This window comes from Coregonus lavaretus, assembly GCF_964263955.1.
Source record: "Coregonus lavaretus genome assembly, chromosome: 27".
Lineage (NCBI taxonomy): Eukaryota > Metazoa > Chordata > Actinopteri > Salmoniformes > Salmonidae > Coregonus > Coregonus lavaretus.
Genome location: NC_140014.1, coordinates 458,019 through 484,635, shown reverse-complemented (window position 1 = coordinate 484,635; position 26,617 = coordinate 458,019). Strand labels below are relative to the sequence as shown.

Below are 26,617 nucleotides of genomic sequence, written 5' to 3'. Positions count from 1 at the left end.
TCCATTCATCATCATCAATAGCATCTCCCAGGTCTTCCTCACATTTTTGTTTTACATGTTTTGTGTCATCGGGAAAAGCCTCTATCAAACCTTGATACAGTTTGGAAATCAACTTTGGAGGTTTGTCAGACTACCTTAAATTAGCATCTGGCTTGTCCAGTGTTTGCTGGACAGAGAGAATAAAGTGTTGTATCTGCAAAAAGTCACCTCACCTCTGTCACAGACTGGTCTTTCCTGGCTGCCTGACCCTGCTGAGACCCCTGTCACCATCTGATCCTCCTAAAATGAGGCATGACAAAGAATTACCTTGGTGTACATTTATACGTTATATTATCCAAGAATATAATTAATGGTTCAATAATTGAAATGACCATTATTCCCAGATCCCAGACCGTAGCTTTAAGCTTAAGCTGCTGTCCTGTAGCTACTGTAGGTCTACCCATCAATTCAAGATGGAACTTTGTAACATTCACTGAATATACTGCAAAATTCACCTGAGCTCCGTAGACTGGTCTTCCCTGGCTGTCTGACCCTCTGGGACCCCTGTCACCATCTGATCCTGCTAAGACATGATGAAGACAGTGTTGTGTACTAACTGCACTAGAGGGCTGCATTCCCGCGGGATGCCTGCGGGACCTGCGGGTCCCGACAGAGATCATTGCAGCGGGGTTAGCATTGTTCATGCTGCAGGGCATTCAGACAGACGACTTTGGGATAAAAACATTTTTGTTGTTCCACAGATTATTTGGAAACAGTCCTCGTTCTGATTTCTATGCGTTAGCCTACATATTTATTAAAAGCACATATTTTTAGCATATTCACACACTCAGAATTCACTGCGTCAACTTCAGTAGCCTATCTCTCCTAGTTGGGCGTGAGAGTTCAAGTGTGCCTAGTATGTGTGATCTCATTTAAATAGAGTAGGCTGCCTACATGAGCGGAGAATCACATGGGAGTTAACTTGAATATTAAATTAACTTAAATATGATTAGACTACAGTGTCTGTAAATAAATATTGATAATGATAAGAAATGGAGGGCGCTCAACCAACGTGAGTCGAAGTGCAATCAAAAAATGTAATCATTGAAAAGGAAAAGGCACAACGCACAGATAAATTAGGTTAGGCTACTATGGTGAGCGAGCGTTGCACCTTTTCATTTTCAGTAAGTATGGATTACCCATTTATTTGTCTCTGCCTGCAAATCGTCCTCCTAAAAGGTAGGCTATATCCTATAGGACTATGCAAAACGTAGCAAGTGTCGCTGTCATCATTCTTGCTGCTTCCGTGTGGTCTCAATTAAATAGAGTAGGCTATAGCCTATGTATACATGGCGGAGAAGCACGGGGCAGTTATCTTTCCAGGGAAACGTACTTTCTAAATAGGCCTATGATTAGGCTATAGTTTACTACATTGCCTAGTAATAGGCCTAAATATTGAACAACCATATTTCTCAGTCTGAAGATCTTCCCACTCCTAAAAGGTAGGCTATAAAAATTGCTCAAGAGAAAGTCTAAGTATCTCTAACTCTGCTCTCTTCAAACCAGTTCTTGTGGAAGTGGGTGGGAGTGTCACGATCGTCTTGACGAGAAGTAGACCAATACGCAGCATGTTGAGCGAACATGATTGACTTTATTACCGTCAGTGATAATAAGCACACTACACAAAACAATAAACGACACGTGAAGTCCACGGTGACAAAGACCGACAAGGAACAAATACCCACAAACCCAAAGTGAAACACAGACAATTAAATATGGCTCCCAATCAGAGACAACCAGCCTACAGCTGACACTCGTTGCCTCTGATTGGGAGTCACACAGGCAAACATAGAAAAACACAACCTAGAACACCCAACATAGAAACAGAACACATAGAATGAACACACCCTGGCTCAACATATAGAGTCCCAGAGCCAGGGTGTGACAGGGAGTTGGACAGAAAGCCAGCGGGTGCAGGCGGGATGAAGAAATTGGTCCAGCGCAGACCTCTACTGTGCACCATGACAGTGAAGCCTGTAACTGTTTATTACTGTGTCAGTGTGAAAAGTAGGGAATTAACTAGAAAACTGACAGATCAATAATGTTACATTGACATACTGACTAATACAACTCATATTGCACTGGTTGGCCGATGGTTTCATTGTTTGATTCAGGTCTAGTTTGATTGAGGCAAAAATAATAGCTAATGTAAGCCAACTTTTGGCCAGCTCTCTCTGTCTCTAACGGTATATCAACTGGTGAAAGCTTGACAAGTTAATTTAGTTCTGAAATGTGACAAAACAAAGGCTACAAAACATTTCCATACAAACAACTGCTGTTAGATAGTAATAATAGCCACCTCATATTGCTATCTGAAAGATAACTAGAAGCTAGAGCTGCTGGTAGCTATTCACTAGCGTAGCTTATTCATTCACCTCAGTCGAGAGGGGAGGAAACATTAGCTAATGTTACATGTCAGTTACAATACTAGCTCAGCAATGCGAATAAACACTCATTCGTTTTTTTTCTGTTAAGTTAAACAGCAGTTACCTTGTCAGCTACACCAGTCAACCAAAGAGTAGCCCGTTTCTGTTCTGCTTCCTTTTACAACTCGGTGAAAGAGCGCAACATGTACACACTATGTTCAACTCTCCAGTGCTGGTTCAGCCAGCCTTCCAGAAGCTTTGCCTTCACACAGCCTGTCAGCCCGCTCTGTGGTGTCCGCACGGTCCTAAATCCAGTCGGATAAACACACCAAACAGCCTACCCATTCGCATGGTCTTAAAGCACACCGTTGCCACATTTTGTATCACATTCCAATGATAAAACTGGGGGGAACAAAAATAAAATTTCAGAATGTTGGGGGGACATGTCCCCCCTGTTCGCAGTGAGAGTTGCACCCCTACCGTCTGTAATCAGAAATGTCGTAATGCACCTAGCCACAGCAGCCTCAACATATAATAACCAGAAAGAGAGGGAGTGAGAGGGATAGAGAGAGCGTGAACAGAGCACAGAGAGGAACCTTTCTCAACTATCATTCTGCCATCAGAGGACTGTTGTTGGTGATCATTTCCCCAGTTACACCTCATATTTGGATGACCCATTTTCTAGGCTCCAATGCAGCCTGCAGTTCTATTAAAAAGCTGTAGATGCTATATCAATGAAACATCAACATAGGGTCATAAGGTGAGATGTAAACGATAATATTTGCATTGTCACTCAGTTATCTTATAGGAATTAATTTATGTGCTCTTACTGTTATACTGTGTTACCGCCAATGGTTATTTTCACTCAAATCTGGAAAACAACACAAACACTGTTATTAACTCATTTGTTTTAACTAGCAGTTTGGCCATATTCTCTCTCGAAGCTGGCAATTTGAAAAATATCAATATATGATCTACTGTATATGGAAAACCAAAAAACTCACCAGTGAAATATTTAATATGTACAGTGCATTCGGAAAGTATTCAGACCCCTTGACTTTTTTCACATTTTGTTACGTTACAGCCTTATTCTAAAATGTATTTAATTGTTTTCTTCCCTCATAAATCTACACACCAAAATGACAAAGCAAAAATAGGTTATTAGAAATGTTTGCACATTTATAAAAAATAAAGAATATCACATTTACATTAGTATTCAGACAGCTTAAAGGGTCTGAATACTTTCCGAATGCACTGTATTCATAGACTGATTTTGATTATGCAAAGAGGGTTTACATGTTGGTGGCATAGATTTACTATTATGGGAGTAATTATTATTGACTGTGGAAAAAGTAATTTTTATTTTCTTTACACAATAGATTGTTCTGTCTTGTGTAGAGTTGTCAACTGTTTTTGCAAAAAGTGTCTTGGTAAAAAGTTGTTTACTGTATTGTAAACAATTGTTTAGGAATGTTATTGTTTTGGCCATCAGATTCCCAATTTCATTCAGTGTTCAAGCGATCAAGAAAAACGGTAAGATGGTCTTCAACTGCAGGATGGCCGGAAGATGTTATGCTTGCCTGCCATCTAGTGTCCACGGTGTGTGAATGTGTGTGTGTGTGTGTGTGTGTGTGTGTGTGTGTGTGTGTGTGTGTGCATAGTGCGAATTATGGTTGGGGGGGGGGGTCTCTAAATAATGCTAATTTAACCATTCTCTTATTTGTTTAAAATGCAGTGGTAAATATATTTTACAATGGTAAAAATGAAAATATTCCAATGACCTCTCTGTCATGGTTTAAACCATTTATGTATATGTGGCGGTGCTGTCCATCCAGTAGTGCTGAATTTCGGCCTCAACTGAGCTCCTTTATGCATACAGTATATTTTCCTTTGTAAACTACTTCCTCAAGTTCCACTCAGGTAATCCCAATATAAATTAAAATATAATAAATTATCAGCATTATCATCATACTGCAGGCCCGGAACTGATAACCATCATTGACTTTGTTTCAGCCCACGTCCTCGCTCAAAGCATAGGCCCAATGGTACAGTTCTAGAAAATCTTGTATCTATGCCAATTCAAGCTAGTCCTATGGCATTTTCAAATACTAACTGAGGGGTTACCAACTGAGCATAGTATGCTTGTATTAGAGACTCCATCTGATCTGAAATACGGCAGCTGCGACATTGGACTGATTCATGTTAATGCCAGAAGTTTGATCTCAAAAATTGATTTTATTATAACTCTAGCCTATCAAACCAATGTGGACATTCTGGTAATGCCTCTGGCTGGTTTTAATGTTTTTAGATCTGACAATTGGCAGATGTGGAGGTGTCCCCATATGTACAAAGGACAACTTAAATGTTTCTGTATCTCTCACTACCTCTCTCTCTAAGCAATTTGAATGTAGTCCTAAATATGGGCCTTGGTAATAATACCCAATTTACACTATAGTGGGAATTTATCGCCCTCTGTCTGTGCTATTAGTCATTTTGAATGATCTTAATCTGGATTGGTTGATGCCAATTTCTGATATGCTGAAAGATATCTGCATTGAGCTAAATTTAACTCAGCTGATAACTGAACAACCCCGCCAAACTGTAAACACCTTGAGAAATCTACTATTTTAGATATTATTTTGACAAACGCCCCATCATAAGTATACATCCAATCCTTTAGATGCTTGAGAAATAGATGTCTATCCCTGGTTAGAAAAGAAAAATTGACATACAGTACTTATTGAACTGTGTATCTCAGAAATGTGGGACTCCTGCTGCCTTCTGGAAGGTAGTCATATCTCTGAAACAAAACTCCATCCTCTCATTACCCCAGCAGGTTATGACAGCCTCTGGTCACATAACAGCTAAGACGGACATTTATGGTGCTTTTAATAACCACTTTGCCACAGCTGGCCACCTACAGTGAGGGAAAAAAGTATTTGATCCCCTGCTGATTTTGTACGTTTGCCCACTGACAAAGAAATGATGAGTCTATAATTTTAAATGGTAGGTTTATTTGAACAGTGAGAGACAGAATAACAACAACAAAGTCCAGAAAAAAGCATGTCAAAAACGTTATAAATTGATTTGCATTTTAATTAGGGAAATAAGTATTTGACCCCCTCTCAATCAGAAAGATTTCTGGCTCCCAGGTGTCTTTTATACTGGTAACGAGCTGAGATTAGGAGCACACTTAGAGGGAGTGCTCCTAATCTCAGCTTGTTACCTGTATAAAAGACACCTGTCCACAGAAGCAATCAATCAATCAGATTCCAAACTCTCCACCATGGCCAAGACCAAAGAGCTCTCCAAGGATGTCAGGGACAAGATTGTAGACCTACACAAGGCTGGACTGGTCTACAAGACCATCGCCAAGTAGCTTGGTGAGAAGGTGACAACAGTTGGTGCGATAATTCGCAAATGGAAGAAACACAAAATAACTGTCAATTTTCCTCGGCCTGGGGCTCCATGAAATATCTCACCTCGTGGAGTTGCAATGACCATGAGAACAGTGAGGAATCAGCCCAGAACTACACAGGAGGATCTTGTCAATGATCTCAAGGCAGCTGGGACCATAGTCACCAAGAAAACAATTGGTAACAACCTACGCTGTGAAGGACTGAAATCCTGCAGGGCCCGCAAGGTCCCCCTGCTCAAGAAAGCACATATACAGGCCGATCTGAAGTTTGCCAATGAACATCTGAATGATTCAGAGGAGAACTGGGTGAAAGTGTTGTGGTCAGATGAGACCAAAATAGAGCTCTTTGGCATCAACTCAACTCGCCGTGTTTGGAGGATGAGGAATGCTGCCTATTACCCGAAGAACACCATCCCCACCGTCAAACATGGAGTTGGAAACATTATGCTTTGGGGGTGTTTTTCTGCTAAGGGGACGACAGGACAACTTCACCACATCAAAGGGACGATGGACGGGGCCATGTACCGTCAAATCTTGGGTGAGAACCTCCTTCTCTCAGCCAGGGCATTGAAAATGGGTCGTGGATGGGTATTCCAGCATGACAATGACCCAAAACACACGGCCAAGGCAACAAAGGAGTGGCTCAAGAAGAAGCACATTAAGGTCCTGGAGTGGCCTAGCCAGTCTCCAGACTTTAATCCCATAGAAAATCTGTGGAGGGAGCTGAAGGTTCGAGTTGCCAAACGTCAGCCTCAAAACCTTAATGACTTGGAGAAGATCTGCAAAGAGGAGTGGAACAAAATCCCTCCTGAGATGTGTGCAAACCTGGTGGCCAACTACAAGACACGTCTGACCTCTGTGATTGCCAACAAGGGTTTTGCCACCAAGTACTAAGTCATGTTTTGCAGAGGGGTCAAATACTTATTTCCCTCATTAAAATACAAAATCAATTTATAACATTTTTGACATGCGTTTTTCTGGATTTTTTGTTGTTATTCTGTCTCTCACTGTTCAAATAAACCTACCATTAAAATTATAGACTGATCATGTCTTTGTCAGTGGGCAAATGTACAAAATCAGCAGGGGATCAAATACTTTTTTCCCTCACTGTAGACTGACCAGGTGAATCCAAGTGAAAGCTATGATCTCTTATTGATGTCCACTTCAATCAGTGTAGATGAAGGAGATGAGACAGGTCAAATAATGATTTTTAAGCCTTGAGACAATTGAGACATGGATTGTGTATGTGTGCCGTTCAGAGGGTGAATGGGCAAGACACCGCCTTGAGTGTGTCAAGAACGCTCAACAGTTTCCAGTGTGTATCAAGAATGGTCCACCACCCAAAGGACATCCAGCCAACTTGACACAACTGTGGGAAGCATTGGCGTCAACATGGGCCAGCAACCCTGTGGAACGCTATTGACACCTTGTAGAGTCCATGCCCCGATTAATTAAGGCTGTTCTGAGGGCAAAAGGAGGTGCAACTCAACAGGTGTTCCTAATTCAAAATTATTACAGCTGCAATTGCTGCCAAAGGTGTTTTCACCAACTATTAACTTTGGGGTGTGAAGACATACACAATCAAGACATCTTCATTGTAAAAATTTAGAACTTTTCCTATACTTTTTCTTTCACTTTGAAAATGTGAGGCAGGTTGTGTAGATCAGGAGGAAACAAACCTAATTTACTCCCTTTTTAGACTGTATTTCTCAACATCAATCACTTAGCATAAGTAGTATAGTTACTAGTAGAAACAATACATTTCTATATTAAAAAAAGGAGTCTAGCCGAGGCCTACTTACGGAAAATATGTTCTTGGCAATCAGAATAATCGGCCACAACATGGACATCTATCAATTGTCGGTCCTTCCATGTGGAGTGAAGCAGATTTAAGTCAGGACTGAGAATGGACCCCTCAGGAACACTCATCACCTCTTAGAAAGCCATTCTGGTGTGTCTTTGGCATTAAAATGTGTGTACAGTCCGGACAAGATTCAGTTTGTTGGTGCAATATTCACCCAGAACTTGATCGAGCTTTGATTGGTTCTCTCAAACGTATTTTTTTTCTGGCAGGTTGCAACCTCTCTTTGTTTGAATTTGAAAATCCAACAGTTGTAATGGAAGGGGGCGGCACTCAGATGCTGTGTGTGGCTGTAAATGTGGGTGTTTGAGTGAGAAAGACACAGAGGCTAATCAACCATTAAAAGCACAGCCCCCTTCATTATCGACACATCATGCTGACAACATCAAAGAGCCTTTCCAGACTATGAAGTCAGGAAGACTAGGAGTTTGGTGTCAGCCAGACTAATATGTATGGCAACTGCTTGGCCTCCGACCGCAAGGCACTACAGAGGGTAGTGCGTACGGCCCAGTACATCACTGGGGCCAAGCTTCCTGCCATCCAGGACCTCTATACCAGGCGGTGTCAGAGGAAGGCCCTCAAAATTGTCAAAGACTCCAGCCACCCTAGTCATAGACTGTTCTCTCTGCTACCGCACGGCAAGCGGTACCCGAGTGCCAAGTCTAGGTCCAAAAGACTTCTCAACAGCTTCTATCCCCAAGCCATAAGACTCCTGAACAGCTAATCATGGCTACCCGGACTATTTGCACTGCCCCCCCACCCCCCACCCCATCTTTTTACGCTGCTGCTACTCTGTTAATTATTTATGCATAGTCACTTTAACTCTACCCACATGTACATATTACTTCAACTACCTCAACTAGCCGGTGCCCCCGCACAGTGACTCTGCACTGGCACCCCCCTGTATATATAGCCTCCCTACTGTTATTTTATTTTACTTCTGCTCTTTTTTTCTCAACACTTTTTTGTTGTTGTTTTATTTTACTTTTTTATTTAAAATAAATGCACTGTTGGTTAAGGGCTGTAAGTAAGCATTTCACTGTAATGTCTGCACTTGTTGTATTCGGCGCATGTGGCCAATAAAATTTTATTTTATTTTATTTGATAATTGCAATCTACTACACTGAAAACCTGACCATGTTGTATGCAATACCAGATGTTTCCACTAGATGACATCATTCTCACAGAAGATAGAGGGGCAGTATTACTGACACACCTATTGCCAATGCTTCAACAATAGATCATGTGTAAGAATCAAATAATAACAGTTCCTATTTAATTGGTCTGTGGATCTCCACTGAAGATGAGTCCTAGCCAATAAAGGGATGTATACTTTGTTTTGTGCTGTATACTTTGGGATGTATACTTTGTGTGGGCTGCTCCTCTATGTGCATTTGAGCACGTACCCTACATTTTAACCTCATGTTCTTTTTCGAGAACATAATTTACATTCCCCTTACATATTTTAATTATTTATATGAATAGAAAGTATTGAAATTAAGGCGTGAGAGGAATACATATTTGGTTGTGTTACCTCAACTTGAGACTTGAGACACTCTAGTGTTATTTTTCTGGAACTGTGTTTCCATCAGGAGTGTGACACTAAAGACTTGGGGCGAGCAGAATCAACAACCTCTGCATCATCAAGACAGTTGCTTTGTTAGATGTTAACCGTGGAAGGTGTTAACTCATGTTCACAGTTATCCATTGCTATGTAAATTACCAGTGGCCTGGCCTTGGTCCCAAGTCAGAGCAGGTCCACTGTGAGACACAGGAGCCGGGCCGTGGAGGTGGAAACACAAAAGTCTGAGCCTTTTTGGTAAAACAACAGGGTAAGTCTCATGTGGAAATTTGCCATTAGCTGTAGCAAGTGAGTGGTAGTGTATTGGTGAGAAGAATTTCACCATATACAGTTGAACTCCAAACTCACAGTACAACTCCTTTAGCAGCGTCATCGGTCTGCATTCATGAATCATTGTCAACATCCTGAGGCTAGTTTGTAGCAGATTCTATAGCTGTGTATTCTTTACGCCTGTAGGGTCTTTGCCACAGATAAATTAGGCCAATAAGTAAAAAATATACATCTATAGGTGGAGGAAAACCTTATCGGATGAACTGAGGACAATTTTACATTATAACATGGAAGAAGTCGACAAAGTTTACAGCATGTGAAACACAATAGATTATTTTGCATTTGTAACCACAGTGAGGTTAGCATATGGAGGATTGTGAGTAATTAATGCTTTAGTGTCCCTACTTCACCCACTTGGTGTGTCTCTTTGCATAGCATTTCTCGAGTTGTTTAATGGAGATTTAAGTGACACAAACGTCAGCACGGGTCATCGTTAAATGTGATTATTGGTTATATAATAGGCTACAAGAGGACCACAATGGAAACAAGCCTTCTAACTTTTTTGTGTATAGTATCCTTAGCAATGTTTTCTATATGTTGCCTGGTGAAACATCTTTAGGTATTTTAAATTGTCAAATCAAATACAAAACCCTCTGATTGGTCAGCTGACTTTGAATGACAGTTGATGCGGAGAGAGGTGGCTCAAGGTACTTACTGGGATATAGTAGGTGGTGGTGATTGTTTTTTTTACAGCTTCTTTAACAGACCCATTCCCCCCATGGAGGTCCAAACCCAAAACTTATAGCAGTATGTCACCAACGGGTGTTTTCCCTGCCCTGTGCTTACCCCTTGTATCCTTATTTTATATCACTGAAGCTACAGAATGACTCAGCAAAACATGTAGCCCTGAACAGTAGCTGTATGATAGAACAAGAGTTATTGCCTTCCCTTGTTTGTTAGGGCTTGTTGTCACATAGTGCATTAAAAAACATTTGTTTAGCGCATCAGTTACATTTTTCCTGCACCATTGTTAGATTATCTCCACCTGCAGACATTTTGAGCAATGTCATTAACTGACTAAAGAGTACAATGTTCTTGTGTAAATGAATACTCAATTTCTTAGAAAGATCCTGAGAGTGGAGTGGTTTGTTGATGTTGACAACTGTATAGAGTACTTTAGACCAGATTCCAAGGTTATGAGTTTTCAGATCACAAATTGTGGCTCTCTTGGGGTAGACCGGTTTTTCACGTCCCGTCCCAAATGCTTTCAATTCACAGTCAATTATTGTCTCAAATTGTTTTTGAAGGCTATAGGCTCCTCTTGTCATTTCCATGTAGGCTACCCATGAATTACACAATTGCTCTTAATCAGACTTCAGGCTGTTTGTAATTACTTTTATGTTCTTCTATAGAAGCCCATTAACGCCAATGTCACTAGCTATGTTTCCAATAACTTGTCCAGTGATTTCTTGTCGACATTTAGAAAGTTTGCATAGAAAATAGATGTGACAATTGCCTGCTACGGTGCGTTTCCACTGAACTGTCGTGTCGATAAAAACAGCTGGATGTAATGACATCACACATATAAAAAAACTATTTTTCCATTATCCATTTATGCTAATCTGAAATAATTGGATTGTGAAACTTGCATCCAGCCAACCAGAAAGCAAGGCAAAGCAATTAAGGCGTTCTTGAAAGTCAAGACAATCCTTGTCCTGCAATGAAACATTATTTGTATAGTTGAAAAATAGATTTAGTAAGCAGTATGCATTTAGAATTAAAGGTGGAGTGGAGCTTGAGGCTGCGTTCACGTGCTCGTCTGAGCTTCCTATTTACTAGTTGTGACGTCAGAAATACGACTGTTTCATTCATGTGCTTTTTGGTCAGAACAATTCTTCAAACAATACGATTTTAGCTAGTGAGGTTGCTTGTAATAAAGTTAGCTAACTTGCTTAACATTGACAATATGGTCAAATTTGCAACATTAACCGTAGCCAATTGTAGTGTCAAAAAACGGATTTGTTATCATCTTTTGGTTGAAAAGGTAAAGGTCAGGGGTGAAACGTCACTACTCGACAACTCGGGCAACAACATTTTCTCAGAGTTTCTCACTTGTAATTCTGACTTGGAGGGTCGTTCAAGTGAAACTTCCCAGTCAGAACTTCCGATAACTCCGATAGCAGGTGAACACAGCATGAGCTCCCACTTCTCATACATGCTGACCTCTGACATCACCTACTAAGGAAATTACCTCGATAACAGCATTTTCGGCAGTTAAATGCAACAACAAAACATTATTCATGAAAAGCAATATATTCATGTGGTTTTTTATTACTATAATTTGTCTACAAGCATGATAGCTTTACTTTAGTTTATGGTTTACACAGTTTGTTGGTCATTAGCCAATGGTCGTTTCTCAAGGAGTTCAAAGCACGTGAAGGCATCCATCTGGTATTTAGGACACCTCCCACTTGCAGTGTTGCCAACTTAGCGACTTAGTCGCTATATTTAGCGAGTATTCAGACTCCTCTAGCGACACATTTTCAAAAAATCGACTAGCGACAAATCTAGCGACTTTTTCTGGTGTTATTGGAGACTTTTGGAGACTCTGACGTGAAAGCACATATCGTTCTTACTCTTCTCAACGAGCAGCGGGTGCTGCCGTGGGCCCCCAGCCCCGTCCCAAAGCACTCACAGGCGGCCCAGTCCTCGCGCAGCAGTCCCTCCCAGCTGCAGTCAGAGCAAGAGATGTTCACCCCTCCACGTCCAAACTGCAAATGAATCGCGCATGCGGGAAGCCGCCGCTGGATGATCCCGCCCTGGCTTACATTCAGGGAGGAATGTAAATGTAAAATGTTCTTTGTCTAAAATAAATCACTTCACAAAAATAAATCACTGCATTTGACTCACACAGCCTCAGTCACTTACTCACCTCGTCCACTGTGTGTGTGCCTCTCTGTGACATAAGCTAAACATCTAGCTGGCTAGCTCATCATGTCTCAGTCTAAACTGTACACTCAAAAATACAGAAAGGAGTGGGAATCAAACCCTGAATTCAAAGGCTGGTTGAAGCCGTTTATTGGAGATGATACACGGGCATACTGCCTGTATTGTAAGGCTGATTTCTACGCCAAACTTAGTGATGTAAAAAAACACATGACAACTCAAAAACATACTCAAAAGGCAAAGCCTTATAACAGTTCCACCCAAAACAAGCTGCCATTATGGTTAAAAAAATTGACCCTGCAAAAAAGGCTGATGCCACCATGGCATTAGCTATCGCTGAACACTGTTCCATGCTGGCATGTGATCACATTGGAGAAGCATGTAGAGCTGCTTTCTCAGACTCCACTGCTGCTACCCACTTCAATGCACAGGACAAAGTGCACAGAAATGATTAATGGTGTTCTAGCACCATACTTTCTGAAAAGGTTGGTCGCAGATTTACATTTACATTTTACATTTACGTCATTTAGCAGACGCTCTTATCCAGAGCGACTTACAGGAGCAATTAGGGTTAAGTGCCTTGCTCAAGGGCACATCGACAGATTTTTCACCTAGTCGGCTCGGGGATTAGAACCAGCGACCTTTCGGTTACTGGCACAACGCTCTTACCCACTAAGCTACCTGCCGCCGTGGGCCCCATTGTTAATCCCCGTCATAACAGATGTGGGTGACCAGCGTTTCAGCCTCCTCCTCGATGAGTCCACGGATGTAAGTGTTTATAATTACCTGGGGGTTGTGATAAGGTACTTTAGTGACACCAAGCAGACAATTGTATCAACATTTCTGGCGCTGGTTGAGTTGGAGAGAGGAGATGCCAAATCTATAGCCTGTGCTGTTGTGGCTTTCCTCAAGAAGTGTTGTCTTAAAACAGAGAAACTCCTGGGGATAGGGACTGACAATGCCTCTGTTATGACGGGGATTAACAATGGGGCCCATAAAGTGCTGAAGGAGGAGTATGGCCTCAAAGATCGGGTTCTTATTAGCTGTGTGTGCCACTCTCTGCAGCTTGCTGTAAGTCATGCTTCCAATGACACCATCCCCCGTAGTGTGGAGTACTTGGTACGAGAGACTTATAACTGGTTTTCAGTGTCTCCAAAGCGCAGGGAGGCCTACAAGGCCATATATGAGACCATCAACTGTGGGGTGAAACCTTTACAGATAACCAAGGTGTGTGCCACACGTTGGCTCTCCATTGAACCCGCGGTTTCACGCATTTTGGACCAGTGGGAGGAGCTTAGGCTGCATTTCGCAGTCACCAAGTCCAGTGAACACTGCTACATGGCTGAGGTTTTATAGTCCATGTACAGTGATCCTCAAAACATATTGTATCTGACTTTTTTGAAGTCAGTGCTGGGTGAGGTAGAGTTGGCCATCAAGGCTTTTGAGGGAGAGCAAGTAGATCCTCTTAAGCTACTTGACAGCTTGGTTAGCCTGATCAAGTCTGTAAGCAGCAGGGTGCTGAATCCACTGGCAAATGTTGATGTACTCAAAGGGCCAATAGATGGATACATCAGTCCCAAACCGTACCTTGGTTACCTTTTTGAGTCAAAGGCAGCTGAGCTCCATCTTGCGCCTGAGGATGAAAACAATGTCCAAAAGCGATGTGTAGCCTTCACCATCTCCCTCACTAATGAGTTGAGAGTGAGACTGCCGGACAACATCGAAGCATTGCAGTACATGTCAGTTTTCAATGTGGAAGAAACTCTAAAGCACAATAAGAGCCCTGGAGAAATAGAAAAAATTGCCAAGCTCCTTGGCTACTCCCCTTCAGAGATAAACAAGATTGTCCAGCAATGGCGTGTCATCCATCTTAGTAAATGGAATGAGACAAAAAAACACACTGGGCTTCTGGAGTGAGATTTGGAAGTTCAGGGACGCAGCTGATATCAACCCGTTTCAAGAACTTACCATGGCTGCTGTGTCTGTGTTGTCCTTGCCACACCCAAATGCCAAGGCCTCCGGTAGCTCAGTTGGTAGAGCATGGCGCTTGCAACACCAGGGTTGTGGGTTCGATTCCCACGGGGGGAAGGGGGGTCTGGAAAAAACAAACAATTAACCTGAATTAGGGCCAGACTAGTTACCATCATTTTCTCACATCGCCATTGGCAGTTTTTTCTATTGTCTCTTTTTGGTCCATTTAGATTGTTAATGTAGATTGTATACAAAAAAATTGTTAAAATGTTATGGTTAAAAATGTTCATGTTTTACTGTGAGTTGTTGTAGGCTCCTAAGTGGACCATAAGGTTAAAAACCAAACCAAACTTAAGAAAAATTAAATAAAAAAAGAAAAATAAACGAAGTAACTCCGCCAGAGTGTCTCTTTTGGGTCACTTTTGCCAGTCCCAAGCCCGGATAAAGGAGGAGGGTTGGAATTGTGACATAAAAAAAAAAAAAAAGAATAGACAGAAGAAAGTTCATTTGTAGTTCTAAACATATTTAGGGTGTTTTTTACTCACTTTTTGTCTCTCCCACGACGGTATTCCTCTCTCCTACAGTGTCCATCACAATGACATGCACATGGCCAATTATGGAAATTAGGTGATGAGGTCATCTAGCGACTTCTAGCAACCTTTAGGACAGCCAATAGCTACTTTCCTTACTGAGGAGTTGGCAACACTGCCCACTTGGTTATGAACTAGCATTATAGTTAGGCTACGTGATGACGTAACATGCCATGAATACCTTTATTCGACAATCATAATTTATTCGAAAAACACAGTTTCCATCATCATTTGTTGCAGTAAAGAAAGTCAGACAAAATAAAAATCCACCTCTGTTGAATGGATAAACATTTTGTATATCTTTAGAACATTTCTCCTATAGTTGCCGTTTCCATTACCTACACATCTCGCAATGTTGTTGTTTTTTGCGACTTTACTTTTGTCGAATAAACCTGGGTCAATGGAAGGAAACCTGTCTACTTTAATTAGAAATCGAAAGGTAAAACGCATGTCTATGATAAAACTACACTTACCAGAGGGCAACAAAATCGCAGTTTCAGATGATTGGCTGAAGCTGCCCACTCCCCCGAGAATATGGCTACAGTAACTCTGAAGACGTAATGCGATCCTCCGATTTCACTTGGCTGCGAAGTGTCTTCCTTTTACACTTTTAGGACAATAAACATCGATTTCAACAGCTACATTTAATTTATGCGATGGCTTTTCATGGCAGCAAGTGCAGCCGCCTTGTACTGGGCAGACCTTACGTTGTCAAGGCCCTGTCAACGCAGCACACGAAACTATTTGCGCCAAGCTCAACAGCCAAAATGCTGCGGTGGTATTCTAGTGATAGGCAAGAGGAAAGTGAACTTGAACTCGTATCTCTTGCACACTCAAGTGCAGCTTTCCCCGTAACGAAAACTGGGACGACACAGGTAAGAAAGAAAGGCTATACCTATAATTTCAAACACTACATAGGTTATTATAACGCACGTTCTTGCTAGCTAGCTGTCAAACGTACACCTATGTGAGCTAGCCACAATAACGATTAGCGGTTTCCCTTCAAACTTCGACCTATGTGACGCAAATGCATACAAATAGTGGAATCATTCCATATTTGGATTGCTAGATAATGCTAAAAAAAAAGTTTGGAATGTTGTTACATAATTAAATACAATAATTATTTAATTTTACAAAAAAACTTAAATCCCACTGTGGATGTATTAGACCAGGGTTTCCTAAACTCGGTCCTACCCCCCAGGGCATGTTTTTCACCTAGCACTACACAGCTGATTAAAATATTCTAAGCTTGATGAGTTATTTCAGTCAGCTGTGTAGTGCTAGGGCAAGAACCAAAACGTGCACCCAGGGGGGGCCCCAGGACTGAGTTTGGAAAACCCTGTATTAGAAGGTTTAGTTGCATTGGGGGCATTCGAACGGTGCAGCCTTACCCAGTTTCATGGGTGCACAATCCATAGGTATCAGCATACTCAGTGACACCCACAGCACAACATTCTCAAAAGTTGACACTGAGTAGGCTGATACCCCATTTCATGGCCATAGGTTAGGCTGTACAGTGCAATATGAATGTCCAACATGCACAATAGACTGACTGGGAAGGTGATTTCCAACAGTCAAAGTTCAGCAATAAGAGTTAAGATGTTAATATTTCTGTAAACTCTACATAGTTATGTTCTGTGGGTGTCACTCAGTAGGCCGATACCCCATTTCATGGGTGCACAATCCAGAGGTAAGGCTGTATAGTGCATATAAGCATGCAATTGTAACCATACAATTATGCTGTCTAATAGATCCACAGTGGGATTTAAACCGTTTTTCTGTTTGTCTAATTATTTAATTGAATTCAAAATTATGTAACAACATTCCAACCTGGTTTAGCATTATCTAGTCCAAATATGGCTTGATTCCACTATTTGTATGTGTTTGTGTAACCTTCCGGTTCTAACTGCTTTCCGAGGTAACCATGGACACGATGGTACTGGACCATATACATTTACATTTGACATTTTAGTCATTTAGCAGACGCTCTTATCCAGAGCGACTTACAGTTAGTGAGTGCATACATTTTTTTTCATACTGGCCCCCCGTGGGAATCGAACCCACAACCCTGGCGTTGCAAACGCCATGCTCTACCAACTGAGCTACATCTCTGCTGGCCATTCCCTCCCCTACCCTGGACGACACTGGGCCAATTGTGCGCCGCCCCATGGGACAGACAATAATACACCGCAGTGTTAGTTCACTTATGGCTTCTCTCACCCCCATTAATTCCATCAGCATGAAACAGTCTGTTATATTATTATTGTTTTGATCGTATAGTATTTTTTCTTAATGCATATGATCTCCATATAAAATTCTTAAATACAAATTTACAATAACAATTACATAGAACAAATACCCCATAGACAACACATTCATTCACATACCTGGGCAGACAATAACATACACCGCAGTGTTAGTTTACTTATTGCTTCTCTCACTCTCCTACAACATAAAAGGATTACAAATAAATACAAAATAATGTTGACCCTTCTAGGTTTGGATGGGGCGCGCGCACATGTTGAAAACAAGCTAGCTAACAGTGTAAATGGGTAACAGGACGAGAGCTAGCATAGCTAACAAGTTAGCATGGAAACTTGGTTAAAACAACCAAAATACACTTCACATTATGACAAACTACATGTCATTACATTGTATGTTAGTTCATACATACTCTGTGACAATTTGGAATGTAATTATATCAAAAGAAAGTGCCTTTTACTGGGAAAGGAGTGGAGAAACATGTCCTACCAACCATTAATTCCATCAGTAGGAAAATGGTGCACAAATATAAAACAGCAGCCAGGGTGCAATACCGTCAACCAACCACACGATGCCGTCAAGTGACCATGAATGAAACCTATCAATACGAATAATTGAAACTATTACATATTCAAACATGTACTCAAGAACATGAATTCAATGCTTATGAAACAAATGTTGGTTAACTTCACAAATAAAACAGGCTATATTTCTTACTGTTACATTTGCATCACTTTCAATTAGGGACTTTTAGCTTGAAGGCAAACCGCATATTCCACTATTGTGGCTAATTGCTATTGTGGCTAGCGTCACATATGTCAATCTGTCACTACCCCAAGCAATTCTGTTTACCAAAAGTTATATGTGACTCACTGCCTCGATTCGGTCTTATGTTGCAACATTTAAAATTGTGTTTTTTAAATTGGATAAAAGTATAGACTTAGAGCTAGAAACTGGTATATCATAAACTGCAGTTGAGGAACAATGGGAAAATAATTATGCTTTGAAAGTTGATCAATTTGTAACCCCACTTTTGAGAAAATGGCCCTTGAATGTTTTGGTACACCTACTGGATAGCTCTTCTTTGTCTACACCCATTCAGCATCGTTCACACCCTCTTAAGCATCGTTTACACCCTCTCTTGTGGTCCTCTGTAGCTCAGCTGGTAGAGCACGGTGCTTGTAACGCCAAGGTATTGGGTTCGATCCCCGGGACCACCCATACACAAAAAAATTATTATGCACGCATGACTGTAAGTCGCTTTGGATAAAAGCGTCTGCTAAATGGCATATTATATTATTATTATTATTAAGCCTTAGCCCCACCCATCTCTTTAAGGATTCACGTGAGGCCATGTGCTAAACAGCATGAGTAGTGTAATAATAAAATAATAATATGCCATTTAGCAGACGCTTTTATCCAAAGCGACTTACAGTCATGCGTGCATACATTTTTTTTGGTGTATGGGTGGTCCCGGGGATCGAACCCACTACCTTGGCGTTACAAGCGCCGTGCTCTACCAGCTGAGCCACAGAGGACCACAAGAGAGGGTGTGAACGATGCTTAAGAGGGTGTAGTAAACAACCATAGATTTCAAGAGTAAAAGTATTAGCCTACAATAAGGAAAAACTCCAGGTAAAAATACACTATCTAGTCCTTGGTCTATATCCTAATCTGATTTTGGTGCAGGTCATGTTATTCTTCACATTACCATCTCTGGTAAACACACACTATATCAAATAAAATCTAAAAATAACAAAAAGTGTCAATGCCATTAAAGAAAGAACAAAATAATATACAGTATGCACAAGAACAATATCCATAACGATATCAGTGATACTGATGATAGACAAGGTAGTTATATGCATACAATAAGGGATAAAGTGGCTGAACAGCAGGATAAAAAAAAGATAGTCCGGATGACTGGGAACTTGCCCCAAGTGATCAACTGGTCCGTCCGCACCACGCATGTACAAGATAATCTATTTTTGGAGAGCTTGTTTCTGTCCTGCTCATGACTTTGGTGTAGGCCATGTGATGTCCATGGCGTCTTCGTCGCAAAACTCCCTGATCTTCTCAAACATATAACTTTGTCTAGTTGTGTCCAGTCCAGGTGGTACTTGTACAGGCAGACCATCTATGGGAGGAAGGACGTCAGCGTTGCGCAGCAGCTGAAACCTGGTCCCGACTGAGTCCAAAAGTCTCCTTGGCGATAACTACACCAGGCTCCAGAGCATCGAAGCTGTAAAACAGGACAATATACAAAAAAAGAAGACATTACAACCTTGCATAACATCAATTGACCTCCCAAGTTTAGATAATAAGAATAACCTCATACAATGCAATGAAATGGATATTCAACTGAAGTGCTGGTATTGCTTGATCTGTGGCAGCAGCCTGAAGTAAGGAGTCAGGTGTTGATGCCAGCCATAGCTTTCCACTAGCACCATACCATCCTCCAGTCCAACCAGCTGTGGGATGTTGACCCCTGTCACAGTGCTGTCCTTCACCACACTAGCAATCTTTGACAAAGTGTTCACTCTGGTCTTTCTGAACCTCTGCTTGCTGAGGCCGACGCACCAGTCGGCTGCAAACTTGGTGTGGCTTGTGATCAGGAGGGGATGGTCCAGACTGTGGTGGAGCTTGTGCTTGGTCTGCCAGGCACAATACCAGAGCACAAACCTGTTTTTGTTTCGGCCACTGCAGTTCTCACGATTCAGGTCCAATCAAATGTTATTGGTCACATACACATATTTAGAAGATGTTATTGCAGGGGTAGTGAACTTCTTGTGTTCCTAGCTCCAACAGTGCAGTAGTATCTATCAATTCACAACAATACACACAAATCTAAAAGTTAAAGTATGGAATTAAGAAATACATAAATATTAGGATGAACAATGTCGGTATGGCATTGACAAAAATACAGAGATTGAATATGTCCTTAAAAACTCCAGCCAGCTGGTCTGCGCATGCTCTGAGGACATGGCTAGGGATGCCATCTGGGCCGGCAGCCTTGCCAGGGTTAACACGCTTAAATGTCTTAATCATGTCGGCCACGGAGAACAAGAGCCCACAGTCCTTGGGAGCGGGCCGCGTCGGTGGCACTGTGTTATCCTCAAAGCGGGCGAAGAAGGTGTTTAGCTTGTCCGGGAGCAAGACGTCAGTGTCCGCAACGTGGCTGGTTTTCCCTTTGTAATCCGTGATTGTCTGTAGACCCTGCCACATACATCTCGTGTCTGAGCCGTTGAATTGCAACTCCACTTTGTCTCTGAACTGACGTTTTGTGTGTTTGATTGCCTTACGGAGGGAATAACTACACTGTTTGTATTCTACCATATTCCCAGTCACCTTGCCGTGGTTAAATGCGGTGGTTCGCGGTTTCAGATTTGCGCGAATGCTGCCATCTATCCACGGTTTTTGGTTTGGGTAGGTTTTAAGTCAATGTGAGAACAACATCCCCTCTACACTTCCTGATTAACTCATTCACCGTGTCCGTGTATACATCAATGTTATTCTCAAAGGCAGATCATGTCGCAGTCCGCGTGATCAAAACAATCTTAAAGCATGGATTCCAATTGGTCAGACCAGCGTTGTGTAGACCTTAGCACAGGTACTTCCTGTTTGAGTTTCGGCCTATAGGAAGGGAGGAGCAGGGTGATCATGATCTGATTTGCCGAAGGGAGGGCGGGGGAGGGCCTTGTAGCCTTTCCAGAAGGGGGAGTAACAATGGTAGAGAGTTTTTTATGCGCAAGTACTACAGGCAATGTGTTGATAAAACTTCAGTAGCGTTTTCCTCAAATTTGCTTTGTTAAAATCCCCAGGTACAATAAATGCGTCCTCAGGATACAGTGCATTCGAAAATAATTCAGACCCTTTGACTTTTTCCAACTTTTTTTTATGTTAGCCTTATTCTCAAATTGATTAAATTAATTAATTCCCTCATCAATCTACACACAATACCGCATAATGACAAAGTGGAAACAGGTTTTTAGAAATGTTTGCAAATTTATAAAAAAATTATTTACATAAGCATTCAGACCCTTTGCTATGAGACTGGAAATTGAGCTCTGGTGTATCCTGTTTCCATTGATCATCCTGGAGATGTTTCTACAACTTGATTGGAGTCCACCTTGGTTAATTCAATTGATTGGACATGATTTGGAAAGGCACACACCTGTCTATATAAGGCCCCACAGTTGACAATGCATGTCAGAGGAAAAACCAAGCCATGAGGTCGAAGGATTTGTCCGTAGAGCGCTGAGAGAAGATTGTGTTGAGGCACAGATCCGGGGAAAGGTACCAAAAAAAATATCTGCAGCATTGAAGGTCCCCAAGAGCACAGTGGCCTCCATCATTCTAAAATGGAAGAAGTTTGGAACCACCAAGACTCTTCCTAGAGCTGGCCGCCCGGCCAAACTGCGCAATCGTGGGAGAAGGGCCTTGGTCAGGGAGGTGACCAAGAACCCAATGGTCACTGACGGAGCTCCAGAGTTCCTCTGTGGAGATGGGAGAACCTTCCAGAAGGACAACCATCTCTGCGGCACTCCACCAATCAGTCCTTTATGGTAGCGTGGTCAGACGGAAGCCTCTCCTCAGTAAAAGGCACATGACAACCCGCTTTGAGTTTGCCAAAAGGCAGGTAAGGACTCTCAGACCATGAGAATCAAGATTCTCTGGTCTGATTAAACCAAGATTGAACTCCGAGCGTCATGTCTGGAGGAAACCTGGTGGAAAATGAATTGAGCAAAGTACAAAGAGATCCTTGATGAAAACCTGCTCCAGAGCGCTCAGGACCTGAGACTGGGGCGAAGGTTCACCTTCCAACAGGACGACGACCCTAAGCACACAGCCAATACAACGCAGGAGTGGCTTCAGGACAAGTCTCTGAGTGTCCTTTAGTGGCCCAGCCAGAGCCTGGACTTGAACCCTATTGAACATCTCTGGAGAGACCTGAAAATGACTGTGCAGCGACGCTCCCCATCCAACCTGACAGAGCTTGAGGATCTGCAGAGAAGAATGGGAGAAACTCCACAAATACAGGTGTGCCAAGCTTGTAGCGTCATACCCAAGAAGATTCAAGGCTGTAATCGTTGCCAAAGGCGCTTCAACAAAGTACTGAGTAAAGGGTCTGAATACTTATGTAAATGTGGTATTTCTGTGCTTTGTCATTATTTGGTATTGTGTGTAGATTGAGGGAAAATAACGTATTTAATCAATTTTAGAATATGTCTGTAACGTAACAAAATGTCGAAAAAGTCAAGGGGTCTGAATACTTTTTCCGACTGTACTGTATACGGGTTGGAGTCTAGCTACATTTTCAGATATTATACGTTTCAAATTTTGTGTGAAAATCGTTTTCATTACAATTTAAAGTGTACTGTTAGCTAACTAGCGAACGTTAGCTTGCTGGCTCGCTAGCTGAAATTTCGTGTATGATCTGTGTAGTAATATTGTTTGAAACTGAACCATTTGCATTGCTAGTTATAGCCTAATGTTAGCAAGCTAACATTGAACCTAGTTTGTTAGCTTTTGCTACCTGCAGATTCATACTACAGCTATGACAATGTTTGTATTGGTAGTTGTGTGATTTGGGATTATGCTGGTTCATTGTTTAGCTAGCTAGATGTCTAAACAAAAGACTCCACTTCGCCAGATAATTACATGACCCATCAAGTTAGCTAGATGTGTCTGGGGGTGATTACGGACATCTATTGTATGTCATGAACATTTGTATGTTTCTAGACAATAGTGACCCATCCACTTAGTTGTCTGGGATGTGGTTATAGCATGTATTTCACATGACCCATCAATTTAAACAAGTGTGTCGGGTAAGCGTCATATTTTTAACTGGACCCTTTCTGTTTTTGATATTGCTACAAGTAACCATTTCACTGTACCGTTTACATCTTCTATATCCTGTGCATGTGACAAATAAACATAGCTTTTATTTGATATAGTGTGTGTGTGTTTATCAGAGACGGTAATGTGAAGAACAACATGACCTGTTCCAAAGTAAGATTAGGATATAGGCTAAGGACTAGATAAAGTTTATTTTTACCTGGAGTTTTTCCTTGTTGTAGGCTACTACTTTTACCACTTTTAGTCTTGAAATCTTGGGTTGTTTACTAAACTACTCACTCTATTTAGCACATGGCCTCACGTAAATCCTTAAAGAGATGGGTGGGGCTAAGTCTTAAGAGGGTGTGAATGATGCTGAATGCGTGTAGACAAAGAAGAGCTCTCCAGTAAGTGTACCAAAACATTCAAGGGCCATTTTCTCAAAAGTGGGGTTACAAGTTGATCAACTTTCAAAGCATAATTACTTTCCCATTGTTCCTCAACTGCAGTTTCTAGCTCTGAGTCTCTACTTTTAACCAACGTAAAAAAAATAATAATAATCAGGTAAGAAAAATCTATATATATATATATATATATATATACAGTGGGGAGAACAAGTATTTGATACACTGCCGATTTTGCAGGTTTTCCTACTTACAAAGCATGTAGAGGTCTGTCATTTTTATCATAGGTACACTTGAACTGTGAGAGACGGAATCTAAAACAAAAATCCAGAAAATCACATTGTATGATTTTTAAGTAATTAATTTGCATTTTATTGCATGACATAAGTATTTGATACCTCAGAAAAGCAGAACTTAATATTTATAATAATAATAATAATATGCCATTTAGCAGACGCTTTTATCCAAAGCGACTTACAGTCATGCGTGCATACATTTTTGTGTATGGGTGGTCCCGGGGATCGAACCCACTACCTTGGCGTTACAAGCGCCGTGCTCTACCAGCTGAGCTACAGAGGACCACATTTGGTACAGAACCTATGTTTGCAGTTACAGAGATCGTATGTTTCCTGTAGGTGTTGACCAGGTTTGCACACACTGCAGCAGGGATTTTGGCCCACTACTCCATACAGACCTTCTCCAGATCCTTCAGGTTTCGGGGCTGTCGCTGGGCAATACGGACATTCAGCTCCCTCCAAAGATTTTCTATTGGGTTCAGGTCTGGAGACTGGCTAGGCCACTCCAGGACCTTGAGATGCTTCTTACGGAGCCACTCCTTAGTTGCCCTGGCTGTGTGTTTCGGGTCGTTGTCATGCTGGAAGACCCAGCCACGACCCATCTTCAATGCTCTTACTGAGGGAAGGAGGTTGTTGGCCAAGATCTCGCGATACATGGCCCCATCCATCCTCCCCTCAATACGGTGCAGTCGTCCTGTCCCCTTTGCAGAAAAGCATCCCCAAAGAATGATGTTTCCACCTCCATGCTTCACGGTTGGGATGGTATTCTTGGGGTTGTACTCATCCTTCTTCTTCCTCCAAACATGGTGAGTGGAGATTAGACCAAAAAGCTCTATTTTTGTCTCATCAGACCACATGACCTTCTCCCATTCCTCCTCTGGATCATCCAGATGGTCATTGGCAAACTTCAGACGGGCCTGGACATGCGCTGGCTTGAGCAAGGGGACTTTGCGTGCGCTGCAGGATTTTAATCCATGACGGCGTAGTGTGTTACTAATGGTTTTCTTTGAGACTGTGGTCCCAGCTCTCTTCAGGTCATTGACCAGGTCCTGCTGTGTAGTTCTGGGCTGATCCCTCACCTTCCTCATGATCATTGATGCCCCACAAGGTGAGATCTTGCATGGAGCCCCAGACTGAGGGTGATTGACCGTCATCTTAAACTTCTTCCATTTTCTAATAATTGCGCCAACAGTTGTTGCCTTCTCACCAAGCTGCTTGCCTATTGTCCTGTAGCCCATCCCAGCCTTGTGCAGGTCTACAATTTTATCCCTGATGTCCTTACACAGCTCTCTGGTCTTGGCCATTGTGGAGAGGTTGGAGTCTGTTTGATTGGGTGTGTGGACAGGTGTCTTTTATACAGATAACGAGTTCAAACAGGTGCAGTTAATACAGGTAATGAGTGGAGAACAGGAGGGCTTCTTAAAGAAAAACTAACAGGTCTGTGAGAGCCGGAATTCTTACTGGTTGGTAGGTGATCAAATACTTATGTCATGCAATAAAATGCAAATTAATTACTTAAAAATCATACAATGTGATTTTCTGGATTTTAGTTTTAGATTCTGTCTCTCACAGTTGAAGTGTACCTATGACAAAAATTACAGACCTCTACATGCTTTGTATGTAGGAAAACCTGCAAAATCGGCAGTGTATCAAATACTTGTTCTCCCCACTGTATATACAAGGGCCTTTCTCTTAGAATACCATCAATTAATTCATGGAAGGGACACCATATAAAGACCATATGATGAGACAATGTTATAATGTTGAGATATGTCTTGCTGACCAATTCTTATCAAGGTACTTGTTCTCCCCACTGTATATATTTTACCTAAGTCTACCAGAGTGCCTTGACCCTGTTGTTCCATACACACCTCTGCATTTTCGCTTATTTTCTCCCCTATTAAAAAAATACTATCATCAACTTGACAGGTTGTCATTGTAAATAAGATGTTGCTTTTAATTGACCTGCCAGGTTTACTAAAGGTAAAATAAACAGAACTGAGTAAAGTGATAGTTCACCCAAATTACAAAATTACATATTGGTTTCCTTACCCTGTACGCGGTCACAATGCAACCATGTTTTGGTTTTGTTTACCTGGCCACTGTCTCCAAATGCTGAATTTTTTAGCATTTGTGGCCCAAAACTTCTAGTCAATAGCCTTGATATTAGCATTTTTTGTGTTTCATGCCCAAATCATCCTAAGGTTTTGAAAATGGATTGCCTAGCTCAATAACGTGAGCCTACTTTAAGATGATTTGGACATGAAGCACAGAAAATGCTGGCTAAATAAGCGCTTGCTCAGGGTTTCTTTTGTTGTTATTGTCCAGGAGGTGGCTGTCCCAGGGGGCTGGAGGCGAAGGTTAAACAAGGACGTTCTACCCTTTGCTGCCTTCCTAACAGAAGACTTTGGCCGAAGGAAGTGCTACCTGCACTTCTCCGTGACGGAGAAATTCAATCTTCGCTGTAAGCATGACGAAGGTGGCTTTAAGGCAACATAATTGTTTTTTGAACAATATAGAAAAACTGTTTTACTGAAATTATTCAATTTCTCGACAATAGTGGGTGATTCATCTCTCTGTCACATTAAATTTGGTCTTTCATTCATGAAAACTGTCCTGCGTTTGAAATTCACCCCTTACCCCCTGAAAGGATCAGATAAACAAAATGCTAGCCTAATAGCTCTGTCTTGCCTTCCAATAGCCTAGGTCAGGGATGGGCATATTTGATAGGGGTGGGGGACACAAAAAATCTGAACTCATCGTGAGGTGCCGCA

General features: G+C 41.7%; 1 protein-coding gene and 1 long non-coding RNA gene across 3 annotated transcripts in view; one reads left to right on the top strand and one right to left on the bottom strand.

Annotated features, from left to right (window-relative positions):
* Window positions 1-214: 214 nt before the first annotated feature.
* LOC311103081 lies at window positions 215-2,604 on the bottom strand. The gene is made up of 3 exons (XR_014610059.1): window positions 2,530-2,604; window positions 495-559; window positions 215-279 (listed from the first exon to the last, which is right to left on the bottom strand). It is a non-coding gene; the product is annotated as an uncharacterized lncRNA (long non-coding RNA).
* A 12,927-nt stretch (window positions 2,605-15,531) lies between these two features.
* Window positions 15,532-26,617, top strand: part of mocs1 (molybdenum cofactor synthesis 1) — a 43,447-nt gene continuing 32,361 nt past the window's right edge. The window contains exons 1-2 of one of the 2 annotated variants that reach the window (XM_084144614.1): window positions 15,532-15,918; window positions 26,172-26,322. In XM_084144614.1, the coding sequence (XP_084000740.1) occupies window positions 15,700-15,918; window positions 26,172-26,322 (370 nt within the window). In that variant the 5' untranslated portion in view covers window positions 15,532-15,699. The remainder of the gene's footprint in view (window positions 15,919-26,171; window positions 26,323-26,617) is intronic. The other variant, XM_084144615.1, reaches the window with a different exon arrangement.